Raw genomic sequence first — 12,674 nt, 5'->3', positions numbered from 1 at the left:
ATTCCCGTCCGCACGTGAGCGTCGCGAGCCTTTCGCGCGTGCGGTTGTGAATTCGAGCGACGCGAGCGCCGATTCCCCTCGCGGGTGCGGCCGCTCGACGAAAGGTCGCTCATTTGCATCAGTCTGCGTACGGAAAGGTCCGCCGGCCCCGCTTTGCATTTTGGAGCGTTTGGCGCCGCCGGCGCACGTGCGTCAGCGCGCACCCGTTGGGCCGCGTGCGTTCGGCCTGCCGTTGACGGCGCACTCTTTGCAGCGGAAAACCCGATTTCAGATGTCTTAACGACGCCAACATTTGAAGACAGAAGAAGCCACACGGTCGTCGCTTCCGTGTCAGTTCTTCAAAACATTCCCGACGAACAGCAGAAGGCAAAAATGACAAAAGTCCTGCTTTTTTCCGAGGGAGAAAAAAAATTATCATCTGCGAGAATAGTGTCAGGTGTTTAAAGAATTAAAAAAATGAAAATAAAAAAATCAGTCTTATAGGAATAAAGTTAGATTTTTGGGGGAGGACAAAGAAAGTAATAATCTTACAAGAATAAAGTATTTTCACAAAGGAAGGATTTTTTAGGAGTCATTTTAAGTAGGGGTGCAACTAAAGATTATTTTAATCATCGATTAATCGGTCAATGATTTTTCCAATTAATCGATGTGTTTATTCAAAACATTTGAAATTATGATTCAGTTACTGGTTTGGTTTGTAACGCCGGTCAGAAAAATCGGCAAAAGTGTTGATTGTTTTCCAAAGTAAAAGCAGATGTTTGCAAATGTCTTATTTTGAAAAAAGCGACTAAGGAATATATCGGAGAATATTTCCTGTTGAGAGGCTGAAATTCTGAGGATTTGGAGTATTTTAAGTTAAACAAGGTCTTGAAACGATTAATCGATGATCAAAATAGCGGTTTATTAATTTGGTGATCAGTAAGTTTTTGTTGACACTCTAAAAATCAGGAGAATAAAGTCATTTATTTTGAGGAAAACAAGTATTATTCTTAAGAGTATTTACAAGTACTTAGCAAAAGGTCTAATGACCAATGAAGCAAGGCATCCAATGTATCCCAGTGGGAGGCGTCCAATAAAAAGTTCCGAACGAGGACGCGCCCCAGCAAAATTTTTTGGCTGTCGACGTGGACGGCGGCGCTTTTTGACAGGGCAAAGGTCAGGTCAACAAGCTCGTCGACGGCAGCATTCGCGAGCGCTAAAAACGTCCGCTAGCGCTCGCACGTCGTATTTAGCCACGCAAGCGCCCGTCGCTAACAGAAGAGGCGAGCTTCGGAATGTTTCAATATTTCGCCACAAATTACAGACGCGGCGAGCGCTCTCTCATTAAGTCATTTGACTTGCAAATGTCAGCGAGAAGGCTGAGCGGACGGCAAATGAGAGACCGGCGGGTCCTCGCGGTCGGGTCGGCCTCCGCGACGCCGTCTGCCAAGACCTGCTGCGGTTAAGTGTCCCCCACAGCGGACCCTCGCTGTCTACTTACTGTCCGCTCTTCGTGTCGGCCAGCAACGAGGAAGCTGCTGGAGATGATTTGCAAGCCTCTTGTTGCTTTTTGAAGAATGCCGTCTTTCGAAAAATAGCATTCCTCTCCTTAAGTGCTTTCAAAGGCAGCTGACAAAAGGTAACAACAGCAAAAAGTCTTTTGGGTGGCCTGCCTGAGGGCAGTTACTGGCTTGGACTAGTTGGGTTAAGAAGGGTGTTTGGTTAGTTGGACCACAAGGATAAACTTCTGTGATTGCAGACGGTTTGTTGGAATGGTTTGACCATGTTCTTACTTGCATTGTTTGGACAGATTGGATGAGGATAATTTGTTATTTGGACAGGGTCGGTTAGTTAGTAGAGTGGTTTGGCCTGTTGGATGGTTAAGATGTGTGGTTGGACACAGTGGGTTGGTTGCTTGGTTGGTCGGTTTAGACCGGGTGAACTTGTTCGGGTTGGTTGTTCAGGTTTGTCGGACAGGTTGGCTTGAACAGTTTGGGTTGGTTCATTGGAATAGTTAAACAGGTTACGTAGCGCTGGGTGGTTAGTTGGACAAGTTAGGTTGGGTTGGACAGGTTGAGTTGTTTGGTTAGACAGGTTATATTGGTTAGAAAGGTTAGGATGGACTGGCTGTTTAGGTGAAAAGATTGGATTGACCTGGTTGGGTAGTTGGAAGAGTGGTTGGACTAGTTGAACGGAGTTGGATAGGCAAGATGATCTGTTGGGTTGTCGTGGCTGGCTATTTTGGTGGGTTAGCTGTTTGGGTTGGATGCCCAGTTGCTTGGGTTAGACAGCTTTGACTTGTTAAGTTTGTCAGTAGGGTTAGTTAGTTAGTTAGTTAGTTAGTTAGTTAGTTAGTTAGGACTGCTTGGAGAGATTTGGTGGAGGTAGTTGGCTAGCTGTAAAAATTACATTAGTTAGTTCGTACTGGTTAAAAAGGGAAATGTTGGTTGATTAGGGTCAGTTGGTAGGTTAGCTGGAATAGCTTGGCCAGTGAGAACTAAAAATTGCAAGATTTCCTACTGAATGGAGGACATCAAAGGCATCTTGTCATAACCAAATATGAAATGAAACAACAAACGAAGTTGTGAGTTTGTGTCTGTTGGATAAGGGGAAAAAAAAAATTTTTAAATCAAAAGTTCAATCAACTGACTGAACGAGCAGCATGGAATCATCATGTTTTCATCTCCTGACATCAACATCACATGAGCGCTAATGCGCCACACAAGTTAGCCTTTTCATCCACTTTTATCATCAGAGGCACGTGAGCAACCGCTCGCTCGCCGCCGCCTTCATATCCTGCGCCAGGCCGCGCTGATAACCCTTCGCCGCCGGCGACCGAGCGGAGGAGGCCGGAGGCTAGCGTGCTAGCCGGCGTGACGAACCGCCGACTAGTGCTAGAAAGCAATAAGGGGCGCACCAGACGTCTGGACGCGTGACACGGACGCCACGCCACCCCGATTAGGGTTACGACAAACAGGGCCTACAAAAACGCAACAAAAACCATAATGAGGCACACAATAAACATGGCAACCTGAATGAAACAACGACCTCGCCTGTGCAAAAAAGATTCCCAAGCGATTTAGGAAGGCACTCTCGTCAACATCCTGACAGAGTTGACACACCCCTTCCCAAAATGAAAACAAATAAAGCAAAAAATCCTCACACCCCTTCAAACTCCCAATAGAGTTGGTGTACTACCTTCAATAAAAGAATTTATTTTTTTGTTTAAATCCATGCACCACCTTCAAAATCACGACGGGAAAAAAATGGAGCACGCCCTCCAAAAAGGAAAAAGAATCCACATCGCCTCAAAAATCGCCTCAAAAGTGTTGGGCACCCCTCCTCCTTGTATACAAACCTCCAAATGTAACAAAACTGTTTAAATAGCACAAAATCTGATTTTGCCGAGTGTAAAAAGTCAGAATCTTATGAAATAAAGTTTGATTTTTGGCAAGATTATCGTCGTATTATTTCAGGGAAAAAAAGTCATACGGAAAGAATCAAAAAAAATTCCCGACTGGAACGGATTAACGGCATATCAATTCATTTCAATGGAGAAAAATGCTTTGCGATGCGGTCGCGGGGCGGGGGCGGCGACTCGTGGGGACGTGGACCAAGCCGGACCGAAAATAGGGAAAACCAGCAGATCACTGACACCCAAAAGTGGTGATAAACCACCAATAAGTGTTTTCAGGGTTGGTCCCCCCCAAAAAAAAATGAAAAAGAAAAATTATTAAAGAATTTTTTTTTAAATTAAAGCAAAATGTATTTTTTTATTTTATTATTATTATTTTTTTAAATCCGCAAATGGTTGAATTCGCAGGTGCGGGACCGCGAGCATGCGGGGGTCGGCCGTACGGCGCCTTGAATCGATTTGGAGGCCGCAGCGCCTGCCGTGCGCCTGCCGTCCTTTTTGCCCTCGCGCCCCGTGTGGCGACGTGGCGCGCCACTCATTAGGATGCCACCGTCGTCGCCGGCTTCACAAATTCCCAGCCGCCGTTCCCAACGTGCGAAAACGGAGGCCTGCCGAATCACCGGTCGGATAAAAAAAAAAAGACAAATAAATGCAAAAAAACAAAAAAAAATGGAGACACGAGGGGAATCCTGGGAACACCCTTCATTAGCACAGTGTGTGTGTGTGTGTGTTTGATTGACACCTTGGAACCAGCAGGAGGATGAAGATGATGATGAAGAGCGAGGAGGAGGAGGAGTGAGATGAAGATGAAGATGAGAATGAGGGGAGCAGCTGGCGCTTGTTACTCGGCTGCCCGCACACACTACATCGCAATCTGCGTGCGCGGGGATCACCGAGAATCTTCATCGTAAAATGACAATGAAAATTAAGTGCAATTATTACTCACGGGCGGGATTGGAATTTTAAAAACAATCCAGGAAATAATTGATGGAAATCTGGAGATAGAAAATAATTCAAAGAATTTTAAAAAAACAAATCAATTGAATAATGAAACAAATAGCTTTAAATAAATGTTTAGAAAAAAAAAAAAAAAAAAAGAATTCAATATCCCTTTAAATACAAAAATGTAAAAACAATAACAAAACCACGAAAAAAATGAACAAATGCCATTAAATAAAATGAGAGATAATGATGAATATTAAGAGTAAAATAACAACAACAATAACAGTGAACAATAGCAATGTCCTAATGTGATGGATTTAACTGGAAATTTTAAAAGAATCCATTTAATCATTTTTTTTTTTTTTTTTTTGGAATCAGATAAATACATGGAAATGTCAATCAATGAAAAATCCATAAAACAAATTTAAAAATAGCGTTCATTAATTCTCAATTTAAAGGCATTTACAAAGAAAAATCCTCAAAATACTTCAGTATTCTGTTAAATGCATAAAAAATGTCAATAAATAACAACAATGTTCATCTCATTCAAGTCACCTTGGAGCCCAAATTTTGAAAATCAAATTCCCAAATGGATGTATTTATTGATTTATTTTACATACAGTAAAAGTAAATGCTACTTGACATTTCTTGACAGCTTCAAACCTTCCCAACTTCTAACTTGTGTGCTCAATTCCCCAAATTTCTGAATTTTCAAAATCAAATTCCCAAATCAGGAGATTTTTTTTTTTTTTAGATCTTGACTTTCTACTTCCACATTTCCCAACCGATTCATTCCAACTCCCCAAATTGCGGAATTTCCAAAATAAAACGACCAAATTAAGAGATTACGCAGCGACTTCCTACTTCCCCGTTTCCGAACTGCTTCAAATCACTCCAATTTAAGAATGTTCCGCTCGTTCGGGACATCTCGGTCATGATTTCCATCCCGAAAATTCCCCCAATTTCAAAATCAAATTCCCAAATTGAAAGTTAGTTTTGCCCACATATTTGCCTCGCCCGTTCACGTTTCTCCACCGATTCAAAACTTTCCACACGTCAACAATTCCGCTGGCTTGAGTTTTTGCGCGGCCTTCCTGGCCACACACGCAACCTTTCACCTTCGATTGTCCTGAAGCGTGCACGCGCACACGCAGGAAGCGTGTCCTCTCACGTTTACAAACGTCAACAAAGGCAAACTTCACAACACACGCTTGTGAGTCACACGCGCGCTATCGACAGCGTTTGGTCAAATAAAACACTGAGCCATAAACGGTTGCTAGTAATGCCGCTACAATCGAGTCCTCTAGCAATTAGCGTGACGTCATTTCAAACGACGTTGACGTAGCGTCAAAAGGGGACGCGAGCCGTGACGTCCTCTAGCCAGAAGTCGAGCCACGCTGTGTTTGTTTGCGGAGTAGCACGAGTATTTTATGCTCGATGTGAAACTCGGCGCGCCGCTAACGTAGCAATCCGAATGCACGGCCGCATCCGTGACGCTTGCAAACCTGCTCGCGGCGAGCAGCGCTTGCGGTCCGACTAATCCGCGCGGATGACTCGCGCTAACACACCGGCGGCGTTAGCGGCGGCAGAGACGGGGGCTCTTTGAACTCCCGCCGGAACCGAAACAACACGTTCGCCGCCGTCGGGACGGACGGACGCGTCGGCCGAATGGCGACTAAAAGCCGTCGGAGGCCGGGCTTACACAAAAACAACAACATGACGCGGAGTGCACGGAAAGGTGCGCCAAAAGGTCAAGTTGAAGGAAAATCTTCTCTCCTGTAGCGACTCATCCAAATATTAGCAACAGCGCTCAGCTCTCATAAAGCAAATAAACACATTGATGGAAATGGCTCGTCTCCAGCTCCTCCTCGCGTCGGCACAGCGACTACACGTTGAAGTCGCTCCAGCGCATAACGGCACGCAAAGCTAAACAAAACCGACGTTGAGCCGTACTTCGCAAAACCACAAGCTCGGGTACGATCGGGTACACGCTTCAGTTTCTCGCCTGCGCCGTGTCAAAACAGCATTGATGAAAAGTTGAAAATAGGACTCTGTTCTTGCATCCTTTCGAAATATCGTCAACAGGATGGCTCGTTTGACGTGAATATTTGCGCTCACTTACACTCGCTCAACTCTTCCCATGAAAGCTTTTGCATGCATCTTTGTGTTCTGCGTTCTTTATCATAAGATTAGGACAATAGAGTTCACATATTTTGTTAGTTTCAGAACCACATTTCAGCTTTTTCTGCATTCCCTTTTTTTGGGGGGGGGGGGCGGGGGGGGGGGAAACAAGTTGACTCGGGGACTTCATTTAACCGTAGTTTCAAAATATAACCAATTTAATGAGTCAGGGGAACTTTTGAATTGCTCCTCGTTAAACTGTTACCATGACAACTTTAACATTAATTGCGTTAAGAGTTGAACAAAACCCGTCGGCGGCGAGCAAAATCAACACACCTTGTATGCAAATGAGGCGCACGAGGCAAACAAAAAAAGCGATTGAGAAGCTGAGGGGAACCGCAAAACGCCATTCAAGAACAAAAAACAAGACAAAAGTAGTGACCTGGTGTCGCGCCGCCATCAACCTCGATCGCGGGCCTCATGCTGACGTCACGGGCGGAAGCGAGCGTTGCGCCAACGTCCCAAAAGTGGCACGCGAAACAGCGCGACGGGAGCCCGCCAGGTGCGCGTGACACGCACGAGGAGGTGCTGCGCAGCGCGCGGCCGCGACCACCGCCTGGCGGTTTTTATACTTTTAACTGAAAAAACAGCTTAAAAGTTTGAAAAGTTGTTGGGCTGCCGTTAAATTGGCTCTTTGGGTGAACATTCAAACAAAACAAAAGTAGCCGCTCACTTGCAGTGGTGAACTTTCGACTTCTTTATTTTACGTGGACAAATGAGCCGGCTCATTAAAAAAAAAAATATATATATATATATATATATATTATTATTCAAGAGTGTATGAAAAATATGTCAGAATGTTAATACTAATTAACTTTCTTTTTTTTAATTAATTTGACGACAACTTTAAAAATATTTAATCAAATAAAAGTAATTGTATTTTATTATTGAATGTAATTTTTATTTTACTCGTATGTTTATTGTATTATTCATAATAACCAACTAACCAATTACTTGATGAGAAAAAAAATATCTTAGGGGAGAAGAGAGTTAAACAATGTAACAAATGTTTTTCTTTTATTTGGACAGTAAATTTTATAACTATATTATTTACAATTAATTTCATAATGTAACCAATTATTTAATGACATTTACTTTAACATTTATTGCATTAATTACTCATACTTGAAATGTAAATTCTATTACGTACAATAAATTAGTGAACCCATTTTTTAAATGAGAAATAGCATTGTAATTGTTTTTGTTGTTTCAGATTTCCGAAATGATTTGCACCAACGTTTTCAACAAGATGCTATTCCGATTGATATGGATATTTTCCAAATGTACTTTTAATTATTTATAGTTGTCATTTATAGTTCATTAAGCACCGAATAAACTCTTCCGGCCCGCTTGGGATCAAATTGGGGTGAATGCAAACCAGAATGAAGAACAACATTAAGAAGTAAAACAAGTTTGAACACGATTGAGTGGCGGTGAAAAAAACAACTAAAAAGCGTTTTGAGAGGAGTCGCCTGACTGCGTTGGCTTGAGCTTGTCCGGCCGGTCACATGATTCGGACGCCGGCATGTGACGCCACGCTTCATTTTCGATGTCCTCGAATTGCCGTCACCGTGACGACCGGGACGCGACGGCCCCAATGTCAAGGGCCGGCTGGCTCTTGTTCTTTGTTTCTTTTTTTTTTTTTTTTTTTTTCCCCCCCGTACGGAGGCTTCCGTTGCGAAGCGCCCGAAGGCGACGCGGCGTCCTCGTCGTCACCCTCACGGTCGGCGGCGCGTTTGAAGGAGATGAGGCCGGCGGGTGCGCGTGAGATCACAGGAGAAGCTCACAGCCGGAAGCGTCTCCACATTGGAAATCTCAGACGGCCCTTTCCTTCAATTCCCCCCCCCCCCCCCGACGGCTGCTTAAACGTCTTTGAAGGCCTTCGCACTTTATGCGCAAGTGGGAATTGAGAAGAATCTTGCCGTTCCGATTCCAACGATGCGATTCCTGAACGATTCTTTGACCGATGGTCATTGGGTGAGGGAATGACATAATACAAATGGGGGTGTTTTCATGCAATCAAATATTGACCTTGGGGCAACATGCGGATACACTGTGGTCCCCAAGTGAAGGGAGAAGGGCTCAGTGCAGTAATGGACTGCCCCCTATATGTCAAAATTGGAACTTAGCCTTGATTTAGACCAAAGTTCATCTGTGCTGACCTTGAAAAGGTCCAAAAATGGAGTTAGCCCACTGTACTTCTCAGCGGCTCGTACCTGATTTTGGTGTACCTAATGTAGGGTCCACCGGCGAGCGTGGCTTCTGCCTGACGACCTTTTGCCGTTTGGAGGCGGATTCAAAAATGGAACGGAGGCCAAAAGGCGAAAGCGGATTGACATCGCCGGACACTTTGTGTTCAAAACGTCGAGGTGCAGAAGGCTCTCGGCGACTTGTTATTTCCGGATCTGGCGTCTCTCTCCCTTTCTGTGTATTTCCGCTTTTTCCTTTCAGTTGGAGCGCCCCGCTCCACCTAATAAGTCCAAGTGAGCCTCGATGGCCGCCGGCCTCCGTCCAGACGTTGCACTTGCATCAACAACTGGCTCAGCAGCCCGCGGCGGCCAACGGCTGACGTCGGGTCGCCCGCCCTGCCCGCCTGTCGGCACCGCCTGAGGTTGGGCCTTCAAATAAACAAACCACAAAAACATGTTTGATTTTAACAGTACATTTGGTTTTTTTCCGCCTAAATCCTACCAAATAGCAAGGAGAAGAAAGTTGAGATAGTGCCCCACTCTTTTTGTAGTAGTTTGTGTATTCTGCCTAGCAACAAATGACACGGAATATAATCTGAACATTTACATCAACGAGAGAGCATTCGTTTTTGTTTTGTTTTTGTTTTCTCCTGAATTCAGTTGAGAAAATTGTCAAATCCAGGACATTTGAGACCGTGCCACACTGTTTTTCTACTAGTTTATGTATTTTATATAGAATTCATTCTGAATCACTCACAAATTCCGCCTAGCAACATGTGACACAGGTGTACGCATTTATGTCAATTAGAGAGAATTCGGGAATTCATTTTCATGATAAATGCTACTAAATACACAAACACACACATATATAATAAATACATATATATATATATATATATATATATATATTTTTTTTTTTTAATTTATATATAAAATATGTGTGCAAATTCTTGCAAGGTCAGTGGTAAAAGTGAATAAAAAGAACATTTGGGATAGTTTTCTGTTTTGTTTCTTTTTCAAATGTAATTACTATACAATACAGAGTAGTGAAGTGTGTTCAAATAATCCGTGCCTGAAACTCCTTAATCATTTTTATACTGACTCCTACTGAAGGTGTGCAAGAATAGTGGCTATTGTGCATACAAAACTAAAAAGGCTGCATTCCCACCAGATGGCGCTGTTTTTGTTCAGTTCTAATGGATATTTCACGGCATAATTATACTATAATTAATACAGAGCAGGAATGATGAGTCATACATTCCTTTCTGTTCTTGTTGCAGACTCAAAAAGCCTAGTGGGCGTGGCTAGCCTTTTTTATTTTTATTTTATTGGGCTATGAGATGCAGATGTTAGTGAGACACAAAATCTGCCTAGCAACAAGTGTCAAAATAAGTGTGACATTTGCATCTTTCAAATATCTTTTTATATTGAATACAAAACAATAATTGTTGGTTCCTGTTCTTGATTTCTTGGTCCGCTTTGTTTTATTGGGGCGTGAGAAGCCGACAATAACTCCAAAAACTCCGCCGAGCAATAATTTGGTCAATGAACAAAAAACTTTTCCCCTTATGACCTTGTCTTTTTGCGTAAAATCCAACACAATTCTCATGAGAATAAGTGTGTTATTTGGCCATTGTAGTAGCTAATACTTTATTTACTGTATGTAATGCTCCACATAATCTGCCCAGCGACAGTGTAAAAAATATGTTGTTCCAGTTATTATTTTTGTGCAAAATCCACCTGGGTTCCTTGGCCTACATCCCACTAGATTTGTGTCTTTCTAACATATTTACATATTTAATACGGAGGAGTAATTGTCGCTTCTGTTCCTGACTTCTGCATATGCTAGCATTATTATCATTATTTTTTTTTTTTTAACTGGACCATGAGATTAAAGATGCATAGCAACAAGAGTAATACATATAATTACAGTCTTTTTTGTGCAAAATTCTGGTGAGATCGAGCAGGTTAATACGGCTACTGGCCCAGCAGATTTGTGTTTTTTAATTGGGCAGTGTATCAAAGTGTAAAATGACTATCTATAAATACCCACGCCTTTCTGTCCAGCCGCTAGTTTGTCTACCACTTTTTTATTGGGGCTGGAGGAGCAGATGTTTGCGCTGCGCAAATTGCGCCTAGCAACCCGAGGAACCCGCGCAATCCCGTCAATCTGCGTCACGTTGTGTCCGCCCTATAAAATTTTATGGCGGCTGGCGGTGACGTTTCTTTTATTAGTAATCGCAAAGGATTTACAGCCTTCGCTATTTATAGCCAAGCCTAGTCTAAGCGTTTGGAGCCTAATCATTTGATTTCCAACGATTTCGAAAATCCCAGTTGAATGAAAACTCGCAATTAATTGACACCCCACAAAAAATATTTGTTGTTGCCTTTAGTAATAGTTTACGACCCAGGCTAAACTTAGCTCCTCCTCCAAAGATGTGCAGAACAGTTGCGACGTATTACCTCGACATACTTTCTTGACATTGAAATGAATTGAAATTCTATGTGCCCTGTGATTGGCTGGCGACCGGTTCGGGTTGTACCCCGCCTCTCGCCCGAAGATGGCTGGGACAGGCTCCGGCACGCCCGCGACCCGCGTGAAGATAAGCCGTAAAGAAAATGGATGGATGGATGGAATAGAAAAACAATTCAAGAGAATGTACCGGTTTTAGAAAGTGTGTGCCTTTAAACAGTCCTAAGCTCACATTTTGACATCATGAGACAAGGACGACAATTGCTCAACAGTCCGAGGCTTCAAACAGGAAGTGCCCATTGAGTAAAGAGTGTCAGCATAGAGAGACTGGAAGAGTCACAGAAATGCGTAGAAGTGGACATCCTTGCACATTTTCACCAACAGCAAGCTGCGCAAAAGTACTGAAACATTGCACAGTTGGACATGTATTCAAAAGGTTACACAAGGTCAAATTAAGTTCACTTGTAAAGGTTATAGTGCATTTTAGGTTCATCCTGAAATTTCACCCTAAACCCCAACATCACAAACGTTTTGTGAGTAATGTATGTACTGTATGTATATATATATATATAAAACAGTCTCCTTGGTGAAAATCAGAGGGGTGCAAGTAACCTCCCCAAAGAGTTTTGAGTTCTTTTTTGGGTGGCCACTTAGCCAACGGCGACTAAGCCGCGAGACACTTAGCGGACGCGTCTGTTAGCATTTTGACTGTCCGTCAAGACATTTGAAAGCTTCAAGTTTCTTTTTCGTGTCGTTATCCTGATCGCGACTTGTTGATGTGTTTAACACCGACGGGCACATTATCAGATGACGGGCTGTCGGTGAAAGCCAACATATATCCTAAACACACACACACACACACACACACACACGTGCACGTGGTGGGGTCTAAAGCCCTATTGGCTGCTTCTTTGTTGTATTTTTAGGTCTGTTATTCTGGGGCCCAGTCCTGGCAGGCTATATAAGCTGTGCCCCCCGCCCACCGACTACACGGGGAAACAAGTCCGTGCCGCACTCTCGGGCATACTCACAGCAAGCATTTGAAATCCGCTCCAGGGTGAGTACAATTGCCGCGACCATAAGGTTCGTTTCGGCCGCTTTACGGGACGGATCGCAACTCGATTCGTTTTTACGCCCTGGTCATCGACAATTGAGTTTTTTCAAATCAATTTCAGTGAGGTTGCTCTGTCAGAATCCCGGAGTTTGAAAACGATCCGCATTAAAGCCAGGCATATGCTGTGCAATTTTACAAGACTTTGATTTCAATTCCAACTGTACGAGTTGATCACGAGCGACAGTCAGGCAAACGCTAACGATACAGATCGACTTCTCAGACTGATTTGTTACTTCAAACTGTTGCGGACGCTCGAAACAAATCAACAATATAACATTGTTGCCGTACTGCATATAGACACCGTATATGATTTTAGCTGGCTGTTTGCGTACTTTGTGACACAAAACCCTTTTGGAGCTTGAGAAATTCATGTACGTTTGA

At 43.3% G+C, this 12,674-nt stretch overlaps 1 protein-coding gene across 5 annotated transcripts in view; it reads right to left on the bottom strand.

The window, feature by feature from the left end:
- Nucleotides 1-7,058, bottom strand: part of slc4a11 (solute carrier family 4 member 11) — a 66,538-nt gene extending 59,480 nt beyond the window's left edge. For 2 of the 5 annotated variants that reach the window (XM_061795940.1, XM_061795937.1), the window contains exon 1: nt 6,794-7,056. In XM_061795940.1, the coding sequence (XP_061651924.1) occupies nt 6,794-6,917 (124 nt within the window). In that variant the 5' untranslated portion in view covers nt 6,918-7,056. Of the gene's footprint in view, nt 1-6,793 lie in introns of all 5 variants that reach the window. The other 3 variants (XM_061795938.1, XM_061795936.1, XM_061795941.1) reach the window with 3 other exon arrangements.
- Between the last annotated feature and the right edge of the window lie 5,616 nt (nt 7,059-12,674).

This window comes from Phyllopteryx taeniolatus, chromosome 13, assembly GCF_024500385.1.
Source record: "Phyllopteryx taeniolatus isolate TA_2022b chromosome 13, UOR_Ptae_1.2, whole genome shotgun sequence".
NCBI lineage: Eukaryota > Metazoa > Chordata > Actinopteri > Syngnathiformes > Syngnathidae > Phyllopteryx > Phyllopteryx taeniolatus.
Note: the sequence above shows the minus strand (reverse complement) of the source record. Positions and strands in the feature narration are given on the sequence as shown.